At 39.2% G+C, this 21,571-nt stretch overlaps 1 protein-coding gene across 4 annotated transcripts in view; it reads right to left on the bottom strand.

Annotated features, from left to right (window-relative positions):
- ERG (ETS transcription factor ERG) overlaps positions 1–21,571 on the bottom strand; it is a 208,748-nt gene that overhangs the window by 31,448 nt on the left and 155,729 nt on the right. For all 4 annotated transcript variants that reach the window (XM_026651223.1, XM_026651215.2, XM_026651230.2 and 1 more), the window contains one exon: positions 14,062–14,279. In XM_026651223.1, coding sequence (XP_026507008.1) covers positions 14,062–14,279 — 218 coding nt within the window. The remainder of the gene's footprint in view (positions 1–14,061; positions 14,280–21,571) is intronic.

The raw sequence follows: 21,571 nt of genomic DNA, 5'->3' as shown, positions 1-21,571 counted from the left end.
AATCAAGAGGGATACTTACATACCTGTAATAAAGAAATCAAGAGGGAAATGTAAAATATCCTGCACAACATATTCTGTGTGAAAACTGCCTGGTGTGAGGCTGCTGCAACCACTATGCCAGACCACGGGCCTGAATAACAGCCATGTGAGTGGATGTAGGAGTTTCACAGCAGCCCCTCACCCTGGCCTCAGGTTGGGTGACGGTGGATTTTACCACCGCCCATACATAGTCAGAATACTTGGGCATTTTTTAAGAGAGTAAATTTCTCCCCCATGCACACCTCAAAATATAAACTGAATTAACTACTTCAGCCTATTGTACCTTATTTCTACTACACAGAGGCAAACAGACAAAAAAAATTATTGCAGACATAGTTACATGTTGTGAGGAAGTTTCTTAGAAAATCTTTTTGTGGCTGAAATGTTGGCTTTTTATGTTTACCATTAACAAATAGAAATGGCACCTGTGTATAAATGAGATTGCACACTTAACTCCGTTTATAGTTAGAGACACAGGCCAAATTCTGCCCTTAGTCATCGGTGCAACCCTATAGAAGTCAATGGCATTACATGGATGTCAATGAGGGCAGTTTGGCCTGTTCATTGATTTTTTTGTATGATGAGATTATTTTCAATGGTTTTGTGACACAGACTATTAGCCAGATCCTCTGGTTTAATTTGCAAAATTACTTAATTTTCTTTTTCTATAAAAAGAACTTGGAATGCAAGGGATTTAAACAGATTGTTGTATCTGTAAAATATATCAGTTTTAGTCTGCACCATTTCCACAGGCAATCATGCATTAAAAAACTATTGTAAACACTAAACAATAAATGATGTGAAAGATCCAGTAGTAGCAAAAGGCTTTTGGCAGATTGACAGGACTGATAGGGTGGTTCTCTGATCTGACTATAAACAGAGCAGATGGGGAAAAAAGACCACAACTTAAGTTAGCATATTTCATTAAAATCCAGAAGCAGATGGTCAAGAGTTTGGTCCCTTACTCTATTGGATAAATGACCGAAGCAGCCATTCAGGAAAGCATTTAAACCCAGGCTTAACTTCCAGCAAGTACCAACAAAGCTAAAGGGACTACCCAAGTCCTTAAAGTTAAGCATATGCTTTATTGCTTTACTGAACCGAACCTAATTCAGCAAACGAAACTGATTTTCATAATATGAAGAGTAGAACTGAAAACATAAGCAGGGCAGCCACCAGAAAAAATATTTTTACTACACAGAACAACAAGAGAGGGATTGTCTTTAAAAGGTTTTTTTAGGACATTTCGTGAGTCTGCTTTATTTCTGAATCATCAGGGGACTGAGGGCAGTGGAAAAGTTGCCTTCGGAAAGTGTGCCCAAGTACAAAGGGTGCAGTTCTGCAGTGATTCATTCTGAACTTCAGGCTTGAACTGAAACCTGAGATGTTTTTCTTCACAGCTGCATGTTATTTTTACCCTTTGTAAATATACTTTGTTACACCTGGAATTTACAAAAGCCCCAAAAAGGCTACAATAGTTACTAACCAAGAACAGTTTAGCAGAGCTCTTAGTGTTTTGTCAGGTACTGAGCTAATTCAATTCTAAGAGCTGCTAAATGTTTGTTGAGCAAAATATTTCTCCATCGGCTTTTGGAACTGAGAATATTCCCTTTATTTAGGAACATTTAAAATCAAGATGATTTTATAGGGGAGATTTAGAGCCCATTCCTGCGCTCATTGAAGCCAGTGGGAGTTTTGCCATTCATAGATTCCGATGGAAGCAGAATTGAGTTCATAAATAAATATATGAAATATAATTCTTTTCTTCGTTATTCAAGGAAATATTTATTTGTGACATCAAATACCTACGGTATATTGTGTGTAAATGCAAGAGATGACAAATGAAATATAATGTAGTAATTTTGATTATAAACCCATCTCTTTGTAGCATTCTGATGATTTGAAAAAACTATCTTTCATTTACCAGAGGGGAAAAAATAAAACCAACTGTGTCATGGAAATATCTGTATAGTGCTTGGTTTGGTTAATTTAATAACAGCCTGGATTATTCCCTCCCATGGCTGTTTGCATGGGAGGGGGTCTCATGAGAGGAGAATTCTGAGAATCTCCTTGCAGAGCTTCCCTTCAGAACATCCCACCATGGTGCAGGGAAGCAGGATGGGTTTCTCTCCCCTACATTCTATGGCATGAACCATGGTTCCATCCCAATGTTTACAGATCTCCAGGCTGCATTACTCGCTCTGCTCCGAGCTCACCCTTCCCCCTCCAAAACCAGGCCCACCCAATTCCTGCTGCAGGCTCACATAGTCCACACTCCTCCTTTATGCTTTCCCAACACCTCAGAGAGCCTTCCACATGCCTCCTTTCCCACAGAAGGCAGAGGCCTGCCATGCAAAGAAGTATCCCTCAGAAAGGCAGGGCCAATAAATGTCAATTATATTTGACCAAAATTACACCATTTGAAGATCAAACTATATTTAGTTTGTTCCAAGCTATATTCAGTATTCCCCTCTCTCTGCACAAACGTAAGTTCTACTGAGTAGAGGTGCTCAACATTTTTTCAGACAAAAGCATTTTCTTTGAAAAATGGCGTTTTTACAAAAGTTTTTCCCTACCAGTGTTGACTTTGACACTTTCCAAAATTTTCCATTACATTTTTAATCAATATTTTCCATTGCAACAGTTACGTAAACTACATGGCCAGTTATGTGCCTAAATCACACACATGTGCATTACTGTGGAAACGTCCACGTCAGCTACAAATTGCCTTAGCAGATGAATATGAAAAAGACTGCTGGGTACCAACACTGCCTGGGACACCAGGAGCATTCAGGGAACCAAAGCCATCCCCAAACTGCCAAAATCTTGCAGAAAGAGTGGAGAAACAGCTAGAAACTTTGCAGACCCCAGAGGCTGGCTTCATTCAGTGACAAGAAGCTGGATATGAGTCGACAGTGTGCCCTTGTTGCCAAGAAGGCTAACGGCATTTTGGGCTGTAAAAGTAGGGGCATTGCCAGCAGATCAAGGGACGTGATCATTCTCCTCTATTCGACATTGGTGAGGCCTCATCTGGAGTACTGTGTCCAGTTTTGGGCCCCACACTACAAGAAGGATGTGGAAAAATTGGAAAGAGTCCAGCGGAGGGCAACAAAAATGATTAGGGGGCTGGAGCACATGACTTATGAGGAGAGGCTGAGGGAACTGGGATTATTTAGTCTGCAGAAGAGAAGAATGAGGGGGGATTTGATAGCTGCTTTCAACTACCTGAAAGGAGGTTCCAAAGAGGATGGATCTAGACTGTTCTCAGTGGTACCAGATGACAGAACAAGGAGTAATGGTCTCAAGTTGCAGTGGGGGAGGTTTAGGTTGGATATTAGGAAAAACTTTTTCACTAGTAGGGTGGTGAAGCACTGGAATGGGTTACCTAGGGAGGTGGTGGAATCTCCTTCCTTAGAGGTTTTTAAGGTCAGGCTTGACAAAGCCCTGGCTGGGATGATTTAGTTGGGAATTGGTCCTGCTTTGAGCAGAGGGTTGGACTAGATGACCTCCTGAGGTCCCTTCCAACCCTGATATTCTATGATTGGCATGAACTGCAATTCCTTTGCATGTGAACTGAGACTATGAAACCAGACTTTAGTAATGATATTAGAAGATCAAACTAGTTGACAGAGTTCAATTAATGCTATCTATGTTCTTCCCCATGGAAAGCATCACTGAAGTTATGGCTAATTGGTGTTATAAGTGCATAGGTAGGCAAATACTGTGGTTCTTATTCAATTCTTACTCGAGCAAATTCCCACTGAAGTTTGCTGGGTATGTAGCTGCATTTGGCCCATTGAGAGAACACACTCCTATTTTTGCATAGCCTCTTTCTTACAAAAGCTTCATGACATTCTTTACACATGATTACAATATAACACAGACATGAAAATACCAAAAAATGCATGTAGGTTATAATATGTCCTACCAATCACTCTGTTCCCACTGAAGTTGATGGAGTTTATGCCACTGAATTTAATGAGAACAGGTTTGCGCCTTGTATAAATGTCTTAAAATATTTTCCCTCCTCCATACCTTACTAAACTATTTCCCAGGACACATCCTTCATGGTAGTTCCACTGCTGGCACTTTTCAGTGCCCATAGAAAAGAACACCATTAGTGGACTCATTCACTATTTACCATTAGCTTAGTATTATTCCGCTAAGACGACAACTCTTGGCTCTGCACACTCTCTGGCCAATGCTCACTCTTTGCAGGTGAGCATTTCATACCACTATGCTTGTACACTTTGACTCACTGTGTATTTGTTTTTTGCTAACCAGGATAAGTCTACCCATTTTTGGAGAGTATCTCAAACAAGAACATGGAACCAGAGTGTTGTTATAACTGGGTCAAATCAAAACCTTCTGTTATTTCATATAGCAAAAGGATGAAGCAAACTCCATGAACCAACACATACAACCTCATTGACATTCTGCAGGCAAAACAAAAGATGCTAATTTACCAAGATGTAAATGCAGCAGCCATACATTTTCAATCAAACAATAACTTTTTGCTAATTGAAACCATCTCCCCTCCCCCACCCCTGCCTTTTTCTGGCTATCTCACAATCCCCAGCTGCTTCAAGCCTTAAGGCCATCACAGCAAATTAAGGCAGTCAGCATCTAGCTCACTAGAGGCCAGGCAAGCTATAAATATTACCAGCCCTGCTCTTTGTGTTCACAGTGCAGGGAAACAGCTGGTTTAAGTTTGACTGCACGTTGTCATTTCTCCATTAGTGCAAACACTTCAATATTTCTTATGTGTGAGGTTGGAGTGAAGAAAGGGAAAGGAGAGGGGGGCACTAACAGCCAAAGCTAAGAAATGATGTTCTGTATATACATAATTTACAATTAGATTACTGCCAGGGAGAATTCTGAAGTCTGATACAGTGGTAGTCAAGCCAAAGCCACAATAACTTCCCAGCTGGCCTATACCTTTCAGGACCCATTTTCTCTTGTTTTTCTTTTATTATTTTTATAGAAACTCTATTATAATGGTAATGGATTACATTTCTCAAATTGTATTTCATTTCAAGAGCTTAGAAGCCTGTTGTGTTTGCGGTTTCATAAAATACTAAGTGTGTTGGAAGTCGGGGCCCTTCCCAAACCACATATTCCTTCTTTTGTGGGCAGGGATCATATAGAAAGCTAGCAAGCTAGCAAAGTACAGAATGCCATGCATACATAGAAATGACATCTTGTATGGAAACCACAATCCCCAGTGTCTGTGGAATGTCTGCTGATTTTAGTGATTAGCATATATGTGCTGTGAAATTGATGTGCACAAACATGTTAAGTTAAAAAAGATTAACCCAGTTTCTTTATCTTAGTAAATTTAAATTCATAACTCGGTTAGACACCAAAAGCCATGGACTTAACACAGACACTGGTTTTATGGCTCATTACAACAACTTGTAACACACCATACTGCCTCCTACCCTTAACTGACCACTTCAAATCCTTTATACATAACAATCTAACCCCAAATTGCCCACCTTATTTCAAGTGATTGCTTCCAGCATATGTTGCCCCTTCTGCTTAACAATCTCTCTCAATTCATATTTACCTCAGACACTCTGCTTCCTTCCCCTCACCTGAAGACAAGGCCTGTGTAGCTTGAAAGCTTGTAACGACCACCAACAGAAGTTGGTCCAATAAAAGTTATCACCTCACCCAGGCGGAGGGATAGCTCAGTGGTTTGAGCATTGGCCTGCTAAATCCAGGGCTGTGAATTCAATCCTTGAGGGGGCCATTTAGGGGTCTGGGGCAAAAATCTGTCTGGGGATTGGTCCTGCTTTGCGCAGGGGGTTGGACTAGATGACCTCCTGAGGTCCCTTTCTACCCTATCTGTCTCATATCTTTTGACCAACACTGCACACATAAAATTCTCTCTTTTGTCTTTAAAGTACTATTATCTATTTCTCATTAAACACAGCAGATACTACTTATATTTTATGGATTAAACTGTAAATGTTCAACACCACACTGTATTGGTATGAGCCAGCAAAGTTTTACACACTTTAATGTCCTACAGTTCTCTACTGGCGAAACTGACCCCTGTGCTGAGGACTACCACAAGGCCTACACATCACTTAAGATTTCAAAATAGGGCGTAAGTGGGATTTAAATTCTGCATAGGCCTTGTGCTGTACCTCTGCCCATGGGCGCATACGACCTTATAGGAATGATCATGAAGGGGTTTACAGAGTTTTAGTTCAGAATTTTCAGGAGACCGAGATTAAGGTCATAAATCTAAATGTAGGCCCCCATTTTTGAAAATCTCGGCCTAAATTTTCAAAAGTGAAAAATGCAGTCATATTTAGCTATTCTTCTAAATTTTTATGATTTCAGTAACAATTGTCAATCTGAGATACATCTGTTTCAGTTTAAAGTAAACCAGTCCTATTGGATTGGAGAGTCAAGTGATTTCTTCACAGTTCCCACCTGCCAGACCAGAACCACATCAACCCTGCTAAGAAGACAGTGTGGTAACATAATTAGCTTCTGAGCTGCATCAACCAGCCAAAAACACACCAAAAACCCTACTCTAAAGTTGAGCTGGATAGACCATTTTCCCCCTTCCTTGGCAGTATGTTTGTGCCAAAACCAGAGCCAAATCAGAAACAATGCTAAACTGGTGCTTTTCAGAGCAATGAACTGCTTCATAAAGCAGACAAACACAAAGTTCAGTGTGAAGAAGATACTGAAGTTTCAGTTTTCTCTGTCTGGCCCACAGCCACCAACACCAACCACCCAGTCAGTGGGAATAAAGGTATCTGAGTAGGGATATCCAAGACCAAATCCCTTTCTCAGGATTGCAGCTCCCTTATGGAGCCTGCTCAAATAAAGAATATTAGATAAGTCATCCCATTAGATAATTCTCTCTGTTTTGTTGTGAAGTGAAATAGGACCTGATCAGCCTGTTGAAGTCAGTGGAAAGACTCCCATTGATTTCAGTGGGCTTTGGATTAGGTTCATAGTTTAGTCTGTGCCAAGGTTTTAACCAGAATCCTAGTACTGAGTGCCAGCAATAAACTACCAATGACGGAAAGGACGGCGTCAAACACCAGCTGAATGGCTGCACTTCAGTTATGGAAAAAATATGCCCCTGAAAAATGAATGGTATTAAAATGATTTCTGCCAGGTGGACTTTTTGTTGTTAATATTTAAGATGGATAAAAAATATCTAAATAATAAAATTAGATCTACCTCCCAGTCAACTTAATCCCAGTTATTCTCTTTCTATCCTTTTTGTATGTAAAGTATCAAACAAACAGCTATTATAGAAGATCTTAAAACAAGGTTCTATGGATGATAAGAATGTGAGGCAAAATTAGGGACTCTCATTAGGAAAAGTCTTCCATTGTACAGTATGTGTTCAGACTTGCCAGGATGTTTGAGGCAAATATATATATGTAAGGATTCCCAAAAGGGCCAAACAAAAAGATGTATAAAAATGACATTTTCAGTTTCAAGTGTTTTTCAAGCAACACTAGAGCACAATTGGTGACATCTGAAAAATAATACTTTGCAAATGATATAGACCTTAATGCCAAATAATTATTTCTGGCATTTGTTTAAAGCAACTAAATCAGCAAAGCTAACTCTGGAAAACTTCTGCTGTGATTTCACTACAGCTAATTTTCATAATGCTTTTTAGGAAATCGTTACATTTCATAATAGGTGGAATTCATCCCAGCCCTAAGGGTCACAGAAGACCCTATACACCACCTAGGCCCCATTTTAAAAAGACAGGCTATTTATCAGGTACCTTAAATCCCTTAAGGTAGAATATAAAGAGGCCATTGAAGAATCAGAGGATTTAAGTGGTACACAGGGCCATCAACTTGTGTAGGCATTTGAACCACAGTAAATTTCATCCTCTATATAGTTTTGTGGCCTGTATACATTAATTTTAATGATAATCTGCATACATAATTTTATTATTTATAATTATAATAGATAATTTATAATAAACATAAAAATAATTAGCACTATAACAAATGCAATTTCCTGAGTTATACAGTAGTACTCCATTAACATACTGAATCATTTGCAACTGATGATGGAAATAGAATGCCAATGCACAGTATTGTTACTCTGGAAAATTCGGGCAAAAGGTTGACTGTATAATGGCATCCAGGGTACTATTTTATTGGTGTCCCTGGTAGAAATGTAATGGCTGGATTGATAATGGACTTGAAGGAACTGTGAATTTGAGACAGTGTATTATGATATAAATTGTATGTGCAACAGTATCAAGCTAAATGACAGCTTTAATTCCAAATTTCCTCATTTTACTTGGTTTAAGGTAAGCCCTTGGGGCTACATTTTCTAGTGTTGTGCACTGGGATTTAGTCTTACAAATACTGTTATTGTTAAAGGAAACTGCATATATAATTCCCTGTGCAACACACTGCAAATAACTCCTTAATGTTACTTTAATGTCGTTTCTTTGGTATTTAACAGTAATAGTTTTGGAAGCCAAATTTTTCCAATATAATCCACAAGTGCCCTTATAACAGTGAACAATTTTGTATTGAGGTTGAATGCAGTATAAGTACAGCAAAGTTGCCGAAGCATTATCAGGGAAAGAAGAGTTAAAGTGGAGTATATTTCTTTTTAGAAAGCGTACTTTGTTCATGTGTTGTTAGAGTGTCTGTACACTCTTAACATTTTATATCCTCAGCCAAACTATAGATTATATGGTCAGGAAGCAGTATAATGCCATGAGAAGGAACTTTTCAATGATTGTCCTGCTACATACAGAACAATATGCAACTAATCACATTGTTTGTGCTCCTTTGTAGCATCTTGCACTCTTTTTTGCATGCTCTACCTCTCACGCTATACAGATCCAGTCTCCCTTTTAGAGAGATAATTATTAGAGGATATTCTGAAGATCCCAGATGAACCACTTAAGAAACATAATTCATAAATAAATAAGCACATTATATACATATACAATCTTATTCTCACATACACTACAGCCCCTTTATGCTGATCTGGCAAAGAGGCCTTAAAGTGGGTGTAACTGTAACTAGAGCAGTGTAAAGGGCTTCCATGTAAATGAGAAACAGGACCATACACTCCATCTACTATGTGCATTTATTTTTTGTGTTTATTTGGATTACTTTTAAGAACTGGATAATTAAAATAAGGAAACAAACCTCTGGGTTGCAAATCAATGTGGAGAGAAAAGACATCTGCAAAAGAGTAAGCCCTGGTCTACACTACAGACTTATGTCGATATAACTACATTGCTCAGTGGTGTGGAAAATCCACACCTTTGACGGACATATTTATACCGACCTACCCAATGGTATAGACAGCACTATATTGACGGCAAGGCTTCTCCCGCTGACATAGCTACTGCCTCACAGGTAGGTAGTGTCTTTGCTAGGCACAGCTACTCTGCTGCAGATAAGCTCTAAGACATGAACAGGTGTACTAGATTGCAAAGCAGATGTCCAGTCAGTATCATGCAGCTCAGTATCAGACAGCACAGACACTGTGATCAGTACTGCCACTGAACTAAACACGAGGCAAACTGCGGACAGACTATCAGGAAAGCTGTGGAACATTGTGCCCTAACACATTGTTCAGCAACAAGTGTCAGGGGCCCAGGTACATGTAAGTATGTAGCACAGCATTTCCAGATTTGTAATAGACCACACACATATACTCACTGCACATGGCCACTGTATTCCTTTCAAGCTGCTGTAACCTGCTTGTTTCTCTAGGGCAGTGTTTCCCAAACTTGGGACGCCGCTTGTGTAGGGAAAGCCCCTGGCGGGCCAGGCCGGTTTGTTTACCTGCCACGTCCGCAGGTCCGACCGATCGCGGCTCCCACTGGCCGCGGTTCGCTGCTCCAGGCCAATGGGAGCTGTGGGAAGTGGTGCGGGCCGAGGGACGTACTGGCTGCCCCTTCCAGGGACATAGTCTGCATTCATGAGCATGATATCTGAGCACCTTGCTAGTCTGCACAGGTGAGGTGGGTATTCATCTGTACAGGATTCTCCTGTGATGTAATGCCTGTTGGCTGTTACACCACTTTGCCAGGGGCACATTTCACTGTTTATCACAGTAGTGCTGAGGGGCCTCAATCAGGGATCAAGGTCCCATTGTGCTAGGTGCTGTACAAATGCATAACAAAAACATGCAAACAGCTCTTACAATCTAAGGAAAGGGGTTATGATTTTCAGAGGTGCTGCTTTTTACTATCTGTTAGAGAATCCCTTTTGCAGTTATGCAGTGATGCGACAAACCAACATGTAGCCGGTTTTCTCTTGCACTTGACCTTGTTGGGTTCTAGTTGTTGTAAATTGGGGCCATTTACTGCATGGCATGGAACCAAAAGAAGCACGTGTCCCTTTATCCTTTTGAAAATTCTTACCTGTACTATAAGAAGAAATTCAAGTACAGTAGTGCCTTATATTACAACTTAGATTGAGCTGCATTTTCCACTAATTTTAAAGAATATTTGGTACTGCTTCAAATTCAAGTATATTCACTGCTGTAGAAGAGTTAAGTACAGATCTGTTTTTGCATGTATATGTTAGGCTCAATAAAATAATAGCTTTCCCTAGAAAAAGTTTGTATTATTTTTAATTACTTTAGTAAAGTTATAAAAAATTGTGTTAAATACACAGCCGCATATGCATGAACAATTTTGTGCTTGTGTTAATCTATTTTTCAATATACCCTCTTGTCTCAGAAATTGTAGAGCACGGGTAATTAATAGGCGGACTGCGGGTCAAATCTGAAGGGCCAGATGTTTTTGAATGGACCCCAAAATCTTTTTATTTACTTAATATTATCATTATTGTTGGTATTTTTTTTATTATTTTCTCTGGAGTCTGGACTTTGACTATACCATGACCAAGAAATTTTGACCTTGACAAAAAATAATTGACAACCCCTGTTGTAGGGATTTATAAATTCTCCTGTCTGTCTACAGTAAGTGCAGTATCATTTGCAGGGCTGCCCAGAGGGGGGGACAAGTGGGGCAATTTTCCCCAGGCCCCGGGCCCCACAGGGGCCCCCACGAGAATATAGTATTCTATAGTATTGCAACTTTTTTTTATGGAAGGGGCCCCCAAAATTGCTTTGCCCCAGGCCCCCTGAATCCTCTGGGCAGCCCTGATCATTTGTCCGTTTTGTTTTGCTCTGTCAATGTGGCATGTTGATGAGTACAAAATTAATAAGTTGAACCTTACTTCAAACATAGAGTCTTCACTTATTAATTTAAAATCAGTGTATTAAGAATTATGTTCCTTCCATTTACATATAGAATCAGAATTTGCTATGGTAACTACTTTAGAAGATCATTGTTCTCGTCACAGGTTTTTTAAAACTGTAACAGTGACTTGCATTATTTTCTAAGGCAGCATGACCTGGAATACAATTTTGTGTGCCAGGTCACACTGGTTCATAACTGGAGAAGAATGGTAACCATTTGGTATTTTCAATTACTCTATTAGGTGATTCTGTAAAGATAAAAAAATCACAGGCTCAAACCTTGCCAGCTCTGCAGTTAGTTTGCACCATGCTGTCAGGACAAATCAGCCCTGTGGGCATTTCCCTAGTGTAAGGTGGTCCTCCAGTGGTGCAGAGCTCATATAATGGCTCCTATGCCACTTCCACAGCCTCTGGCCAGCCAAGTGGGTAGGGATAGGGAAAAGATGTGTGGCTAGGTGCTCTGGTGACTCCTGGGTTGCATAATACCCCCTCTTGTGGCAAATGACAACTGATGTGATTTCAAACAGCCTGAAGGTCAGCCTAAATTATACCATGGGACCAGCCCAGTTCACATCTGGCTCAGTATCACAGAGTGAAAAGAAGGCTTTAAACCATATTTGGCACCCCTTCCTGAACCACGCTGTGCATTTTTTGGTTGCAGCCAGGGATTTGCCCTCATATATTTAAACAAAATTTGTACCTGTGTTACTAATAGAGATGGCTCCAAGCTATATTATTCAGACTGGTGTGGATTTCAAGCATCCCAAAATCTGGGGGAATTCTAATGCAGAATTTTGGTTTGGCCCATCATAGAAATGGGACTAACTGCAAAATTCAGATGGACTCACATTATCCAGATTCCTTATAAATGTGGGAGCATTTGAAGCTAAGATTTTGCACCCCTAGTTATTAATAATACCACAAACAATTACAACAAATCTAAATAATCAATAACACTATTTATTTACCTATCTCATAGAACTGGAAGGGACCCTGAAAGGTCATTGAGTCCAGCCACCTGCCTTCACTAGCAGGACCAAGTACTGATTTTGCCCCAGATCCCTAAGTGGCCCCCTCAAGGATTTAAACTCACAACTCTGGGTTTAGCAGGCCAATGCTCAAATCACTGAGCTATCCCTCCCCCGATTTCACTGAGCTTGGCCAGAGAAACTATAACCACCAATTCTCATATAGAATCTACTAAAACAAAATGGGAATATTTAAATATAATATTCGGGAGGAGGAAAATTTGTTTTTTTAATTGATGAAAACGTTTACATTCTTATGTATGAATAAACCTTTTTAATACACAAAACTAGAAATTTGTCTCTAAATGATGGGACTTACAAGAAGACTACATATAGCTACCACTGTATAACTTATATTTCAGTTAATTGTTTGTTAATTTCTGTTACACAATTTTTTGACAATTTGGTGGAAATTCGTAGAATTTTGTCTCCAGTTTTGAAAATGTATTTTATTACATTAATGATATACAATTTACTGTACAGAATTCCTCTTTGAGTATCCATGGCTGCTGGACTGCTTTATCATACCTATGGCACTGATGTTTGGTAGTGCAGCAAATATGACCAGAACCACAGTATATGTGACCTTTTGGGGGGGGGGGGGGATTTTGTTTTTTGTTTTGAATAATTTGAGTGTAGGAGATCAGATTAATGTGTGAATAAATGCAGGTGCTTTTTTACAAGGTGATGGGAATTTGTACCCTCTATTTATACACAGGTAGCAATTTTGCATAAAAACGCAAACTGTTTCTAGAGTGAGACACTTTAAACATGAGGCCTCAGGTCACCCCGTGCAGTCTCATGGGAGTAAAGATCAACAGCTCACTCTGCTTGTCGTTATAAGGACTTGCTTTTTGCATTGTCCTGTTACATTTCTGGCAGAGACAGCAGCTCATACACCTAGCTATTTGTTACCACCATTTTCTCATAGCAAGATCAGGTCCAGATCACAAGCCCAAGAAAACTCTTCCAGGGCTCCTTTTGGCCCAATGTAACCTTTTAAAAATAACACAAAGGCATGTTTAGCTAACCTGATTAAAATAAGATACTATCTGTAATAATTTTACCACAAAAATATACTGGATGAGTCATTTATCAATACAGCTAGACAAAACTATTCACTGGAAATAATTAGCCTGTTTTCAAATGTGGCTGCCAAAATAGTCTTTCAAAGTCCAATCAGCCAATCATAACTTTTAATTTAACTACAGTGACTTTAATTGGATGAGGATAACAACAGGTGGCTTTTGGGTGGGACACCTACTCCTTATTTTAAGTTCACAAACTTTTTGCACAGAAGTGGCTTTGTAAATAAAATCCATTTCCCCAAAATCTCATGATGAAAAATTATGTGAAACACATGGGCAAACCACTCTCCAATTTAGTACAGCTCTATTTAGCAGACAATAAAAGTTCTTAAAGGTATATTCTCCCACTAAATCCCCGTTAGCTTCTGAAAAAACACTTAGTAAATATATTGTATCAGACAGGTTTGCTACATCTACCGTCACAATACTATGAATTAAACTCAAGTCAGAGTAAAACACCAAAAACTACACAAGCCTCAAATTGTTGAGATATCTTTTCCCCTAAATCCTATTTTGACATGGACAGATATTTCCACATTGTGTTGGTAAGTAGAGGAGCTCAGATACTACCAGTGGTAAGGACCATATAAGTACCTTGATAGATAAGATACAGATAGTAGTAAAGCATCATTGCTAGTAATTTTAAACTCTAGCCTCATTACCTTGACCCATTAATCTGATTTGGGTTACATTCCATCTTGATGGTGACTCTAGCTGGTGGTTGTGATAACCAGTCTTGCTGGGGGACACGCGGACTCATCTTTGATGTCTGCCCATATTCGCTGGAAGAGGAGGCAGTCATCTCTGTCTTAGTAAGGTGTGGCGTTCCGTAGGCACACTCAAACAAGGACTGGTCTTCGCTTACTACTGATAATGCTTCCTGAAAACCAAAGCAGAGACATCAACATGACACTGTGTCAGAGAAGTCATACAGATACAACAAAATCCCTTAAGACAATGAGATAGGTCTCAAAAGTCTTGTGGGGTATATACATTAATTGTTTGTCTGCATGCTTATTATTATTTATTTGTATTACAGTAGCAGCTATAGGCTAGGGCCCTATTGTGCTAAGCACTGTACAAACCTATAACAAAAAGACAGTACTTGCCCAGAGAACTTACCTGTTAGATGTTTCCAATCAGGAACTAAAATGCACCATGTCCAAGCTTTATTAACAGTTCAGAAAAAATAATGGAAAGCTAATGACTAAATAGAACAAAGCAGGAGTAGCAGTGAACTTAAATCTTTCACTTCCAAGGCTTGAACTTACAGGCCAGATTCTCAGCTTGTGTAAACTGACATACCCTGCACTGACTTCAACAACTTTACACCAAATTATGATCTGGTCCTTGAAACTTCTACTCTTGGAATCCTGGTGTCTTCGTATCCTGGAATTCTCATATACCATGAATGGACTGGATGGCTTAGGGGATGTGTAATGGAATACTGAGCCTTTATCTGTCCAATAGGTCATTAGATCACCTCTGCCCCAGATTAAGTGACCAAAAGTCATTATTGTCTGCTCTGTTTGGAGGTCTTTCTGAAATGAGTAAATGGTCTCTATTCAGTTGCTATGATGAATTTTTGACATCAGAAAAGCTATCATCACAATTGACAATTTTTTTGGTCTCAGTAGAGTGGCCAAGGATTGGAGACGCCTGGAAAACATACTACATTCTTGCCCTCAAGGTGCTTTCTAGGTCATGATTCAGGCACTGTGATGGGATGAGTGTGGTGGGGAAGCATGCTCTGCCACTGTGCTTTTCAGTAGAGAAACAGAGAAGTTCAGTCTCCTGAGTTGTTTAACTAGCATCTTTAACCAACAATGAATTAACTAAACCTTTAACACAGAAATTAAAAAGCCATCTTTGGAGAAAGGAACGAGTACCATGCATTAACTCCCCCTGTAAGATGAATAAGGTTTGGTTTTGCTGACTCCTTGGGAGTTTCTCTTCCTTCTTGCCTATAGAATTAGGACCAATTTCTCTCCGAGATAATACCGTGATGGGGAGAAGATATGTAGCTGGTTCCAACCTCTGTTTCAGGGATCCTGCTCTTCCTATGAGCAGAAACAAAATGCAAGCCAGCCTAGCACTTGTTGCTGGCTGCAGAATAGGTGCTAACCAGCTGGTGGGCTGGACACCACCCCTAAACCACAAACCACACCCGCTTGAGGATGTGGCATGTTGACCACCCCATTAGCCATCTCTCTCTCTCTCTCTCAGAACGCTTCCTCAAGCAGTGTGTATAGATCCTACTTTGCTGCATGTGTGGGAAGAGGTTCTCTACAGTTTCTTCCCCACTGTGGTGACAGCCCAGTTACTGCACCTTTATGGACTGCAACATTCTGGGTGGCAGAGTTCAAAAGATTTGTCATTTTGAAGGCAGCTGCAGCTCTAGTTAGTTGGAGATTGAACCCGGCAATGAAACAGTGCTGTATGTAGCTTATAAGCAAAGGCCATCTCTCTTACTGTACCTTTGCAGCTAATACTGTTACTTTATTTCTTCTTGTTGTTATTATGAACTAATTAAAGTCACCGTAGCTTGGTTAGAGGGCATAATTGGCTGACAAGATTTTGGGGGACATAATACCAACTTTGTGCACTCGTGCAGCCCAGGGCAGGTTTGAACCCTTTCGTGCCAAATTCTGCTCTGGCTGATACAGAACTGAAGAGCTCAGATACTGCCCAGTGGGTCCTTTGCCCCAACGATCAATGGTAGGCTAGCCCAGGATTCCAGGGAGAGATCCAAGGCACCAAATGGAGGTGATTGTTTGGCTGATCCTTTGGACATTGAGCAACACACAACCCCAGCTGACAGCAGCATATGAGCTACCCAGCTAGCAGTTCCCGGCCAATGGGAGCGTGGAGCCGGTGTTTGGGGTAGGGGCAACGCGCAGAGCCCCGTGGCCCCCCCACCTAGGAGCTGGACCTGCTGGCCACTTCCGGGGCACAGTGCAGAGCCTGGACATGTAGAGACTAGCCTACCTTAGGTCTGCAGCACCACCAACTGGACTTTTAATGGCCCAGTCGGCGGTGATGACTGGAGCCACCAGGGTCCCTTTTTGACCAGGTGTTCCGGTAAAAACCAGACAACTGGTCACCTTAATTTCTGCTGGGAAAGTCTGTGGAGGGCTCCAGCCTACATACTGTTCCTGGAGTGTGGGTTATCCGCTGGGGCCTTCTGCCCTCAAAGCCTGGCTCCACAGAGGTTGGGCCTGAGGGAGGGCTGAGGGAAAAGGGTTGTGATGTCCCTTGATGCTGAGTCAGTTACTAAATTAGCTAGGGATCCTTAAATCCACGTTTTTTATTTTCATATAACAAGATTTAAAGTAATAAAGTTACTCGGGGAAAAAAATATTTTGTTTTACAAAGTTCTGAATAATTTTCCATGAAAATATACACACCCCTGACCACGTACCCGCAGCACTGAATGGACTGACATCCAGTGTCTGAGACTGTTTTCTACCCGCTTCTTTCGCCTCTGCTCCACTGAGGAGTCAGTACAGGGACTAAATAAGAATAACACATTATGTAATGTTAACTTTGGCAATACTGATTACTATAAATATGTATAAGAAAGTGTGAATTATACAAGAGAAAGCAGAAGCAAAATTGCAAATATGGCAAGCCAGGATGTTGTTATATATTGCTTACAGATTAAGCTGTCTTCAGAAGTGGCAACAAAATGCCACTCATTCATTTTATTTACTTAATCTGCCACCCACAATTGAATAAAAAACATGATTTATTCAGCATTAAAACAAAACCTGGCTCTAAATAACATAAATGAAGACAATTTTGGACTAACTATAGAAAACAAATGGAGATTGTAAAAGATGAGATTTACTAAATTTGCATCTATTGGGATAAATAAGTGCAAAACAATAGTATCTGCCTCACATCTTAATTACTTTTCAATATGCTATCAATGCACAATCTAACACATTATATCATACAAAGGGGAAAAAAGTACATATATTTCAAATTTGTGTGCAGGTTACACTGACCACCAGAAAGACTATGCCAATTAGTTAGGATTACAGTGGATAATTGAGAGACTGTGACAAAAATCAAACAAACCCACAAACAAACCCAGGAGACTGAGTCTAGCTTCATATGTCAAGAAAATGTTCAATTATAGATGATTTCCAAGAAAAACATGCACAACTCACTATAGGAATTCCTCATCTAATTTAGTAGTCTATACCCCATCTTGTGATTTAGCAGCCATTACGTTTGTATAGGACTATGGAGGCAATGTAGGAATATCTGTGTTTCTGTCATCTTCTGAGACTGGCTGCTGGGTTACCTGATGTGGAGGACTTAGTGGTAGAGTGAGCTCTCTGTTACAACTATTCAACCTTTACTGGCTCCCTTGATGTTTTCCTATTGAGTCCTGGGTGACACCACATGCCTCCTCTCTCCATTGGGAAGGATGTAGGGACAGAGGGTGGACAACAGAGTCAGTCTTATTTCATCTCTGAGCCAGAATAAGTTGCAGTGGTTGACAAAGCATTTCCATGAGTCTGTGGAGTCAACATATGTAAAAGCATGACCTAAAACAGACTATCCTTACTCCCTCCATGACTCATCATCTTTCTCCAGCACATCAGTGGGGCCAGGATTTCACCCCAGAGGTCGATGGGAGTTTTGCCATTGACTTCAGTGGGGCTTGGATTTCACCTCTGGAAATATGTAATATGCTTAACTGCCATTCCACAACTCCAATCGTCTGCCAGGATTCATGCAATCATACTCTCTGCCATCTGCTTCTTTTCAAAGTACAGTGGCTGCAATTGAAATTTCATGATGTGTCAACAGCTACCACCAGGGCTGGCTCCAGGCACCAGCTTCTCAAGCAGGTGCTTGGGGCGGCCCTTCCGGACAGGGGCGGCAGTTCCAGGTATTCGGCGGCAATTCGGCGGACGGTCCCTCACTCCGCCTGGGAGTGAAGGACCTCCAGCCGAATTGCAGCCGCAGATCGCGATCGCGGCTTTTTTTAGATCGCGATTGCGGCTTTTTTTTTTTTTTTTTGGTTTTGGCTGCTTGTGGCGGCCAAAACCCTGCAGCCGGCCCTGGCTACCACACAATTATATCTGAGACTACCACAGCTTTTCCCTGTACTTTAAGATACCTGTGGTACATGTGTGGGCACTGTGTGGGGAGAATTGGCAAATACTGACTTTTTAATGGCTTTTGTTGTAAGCTTAAACCCTATGGTGGTTTGAGCAATTAATGGCCAAAGGCACTTCAGCATTTAGGCCAATCCTAGACACTGCAAAGACGAAGCAATACCTAACAATTTAAGGATGGTTCACAGTAATAAGAGAGACAGTCTTATATTAAAGACTAATATTCGTACTGTAGGAAAATACAAAAATTATATTAAGAAATATGGAAATTGTCTCTTGATTACATAAAATCTTCTGATTCAATAAGCAATATGGTATATAAAAACAGACAGTAAATAGCCTTTAACTCTTCCTCCTACACTTCTGCCCATACTATCTATCCTTGATTTCCCTCTATTGACTAAGACTGTGATCCTGAATTTTTATGTTTTCTCCATTTGTAACAAGCTCTATAAATGACCAAATAATAGTCATTAAAATATTATTCACTGTCAAAGAAGTTATTTGGGAATAGACTGTTTATTATTTAATCAGGTCTAAATTGCAATGAGTAAAAACGACTTTCATATGCCATTCACCTCAATCATGAAGGCTAGGAAAGGAATACTCTAACTGCAATTTCTCATATTTAACATATTTGATATAATATACTTTGCCATTATTTTGCAAAAACAAATGTAAAGTAAAAAACTTTAAAAGTTTAAATGTAAAAAATTATTAAAGAGTAATGTAAATAATTCATTGCAGACTAGACTGTGCAACCTTGCTTATATTGGCGAGCACTTACTCACACAAGTTGCCCTATTGTAGTTAGCTGTATGTGCTCATCAATGTGAATAATAGTTGCATGATCTAGTCTTACATGTATTAATACTGTAACCGATCAACAAAATGTAATTTTGCATATGAATGTCAGTTATATTTCTATTAAATATTTTCATTGCTCATTTTCATGCTAATTTTTTTCACACCCATATGTTGTTACCCAACCAGTTTAGCAGCTTCAAGTAGGTCAGTGGGGTAAAGCAAAGTAAATATTAATATATTAGTAAACAGACCCATTAATAGACTTCCTTTAAACTTGCCAAGTTTTGTACCCTTATGGGAACAGCTACAGTAATGGATGGATCATCTTCCTGGATTTCATGACACCTCAGAAGTTAAAGCTTTCAATTCCAGTAACTAGTGGTTGACATGACACGGCACGAAGAGAGACATGCTATCATGGCAGACAGGAAAGATTATTCACATATGTGCACAAAATATAATGCTTTGATAAATTATGAAAAATAAAATTCATATTAGACAAATATTTTCAATTTTTTGGGCATAAATTTCTATGAGAGTATCACCAGCACAAAAGAAAATACATTTTTCACAGAGAGTTTTTTTTTCTCCGACTCCACAATACTTGGCTTCTTGCTTCTCCCTTGGACTTTTTGTTCTAGTGATAAAAGCACTAAATGTTTTTTCGTATTTGTATTTGGGTTTGGTTTATACTTTGCTGATAAGTGAAAAAGAATAACAGACTGACAAATAACTATAACAATAGATACAGTAATGGCTTTAAAATAGGATAAAATAATTAGGACAAAGATGTTTATTTAATCAAATGCAGGATTAGTTGGCCTGGAAAGTAGAATATACAGGACACATGACTGAGGTACTCTACATTATGAAGGGTATATACAAACTGATCAATTCCTTCTTTTACTCCAATCTCAAAAATTGAGGACACAGTGAAAGATTTTTTTATCCAGTAAAATTTAAAACCAATAGAAGAACATACTTCTTAATGTAGCATACCATTAACCAGTGTAATCTACTAATGCAGGAGATTACTGAAAAATATACTGTAGCAGGATGTTAAATGAATTTGGATAATGTTCTGAAATAATGGTATTATCTTTATACCAGGTACAGAACGTACCCCTCTTTGTCTGAGACTCATTTATGCAGTCTGCTCCCATATCATCATATGGTAGACTGTTCAACATTCCAATAACATACTAAGGGCCCAGTCCAACTCCTATTGAAGTCAGCTGTAGACTTTCCATTCACTTTGATAGGAGTTGGATCAGACATAAGAAAAGGAATTCTTAATATTTAGTTTCACTCTTTCCTCCCATTTTTTCCAAATACGGCCATGATTCGGACCCTCTTTATTACAGGTAGAACAGATATCCTAGATCTTTTTTGGCCCCTTTAGCTACCTGAAATCTGTAACAAGATGATTTCCCAGTCTCCTTATGTCCCAGAAGAAATGTATTAAATCGTTTGAGCCTTTTCTTGCAACACAGACCTCCAGAACCACAAATGAATTTGTTGCCCTCCACTGTACTTTCTCTATAACCTGGTTATCATTTCTTAAAGTATATCAGCAAAATGTAAATAATATTCAAAGTGCAGCCTTTTTTAGCCCCTTAAATAAAGGAACTGATTTCTTTTTGCTTTTAAATGTATTGACTTAAATACATAAACTTTTTATGGCCCTATTTTCATGATATTCCTCACCATCACTATCAGTTCCTTTTCCCCTCATCTAACTTGAATCCATATTATAATGCTTATTTATCTGGATATTCCCAGATGCATACGTTTATATTTCCCAATGTTGGAAATCATTTCCCTTGCTTATCTAAACACTACAGTTGGTCGGAAAATGGAATTTCTGTTTTGCACGAAATTCTGACATTTAAAAAAAAATTTTTTTTGTTCTGAATCGGAATAGTTGAAATATTAATTTTTTTCACAAAATGGAAATTCTGAAAAAGTGACAGAGATCTAAATTTTTCATTCCAATAATGTCAAAATGTTTTATTTTGACAATGTCAAAGTATTATAAGACCATAGAAAATATTAAATATACAGAATATCAAACAGAATATATGAATATAGTATATTATATAATATAGTATATTAAAGTTAGTATTTTAATATAATGTAAAATTCTAAACTAAATGAATCAAAATAATAAAATCAATATGAAACATTTCATCTATCAAAACCAAACATTTTGTCACTATCAACATGAAAA

The sequence above is a fragment of the Terrapene carolina genome, unplaced genomic scaffold (genome assembly GCF_002925995.2).
Source record: "Terrapene carolina triunguis isolate 2854851 unplaced genomic scaffold, T_m_triunguis-2.0 Scaffold30, whole genome shotgun sequence".
NCBI lineage: Eukaryota > Metazoa > Chordata > Testudines > Emydidae > Terrapene > Terrapene triunguis.
This window is presented reverse-complemented; position numbering and strand designations above follow the sequence as displayed.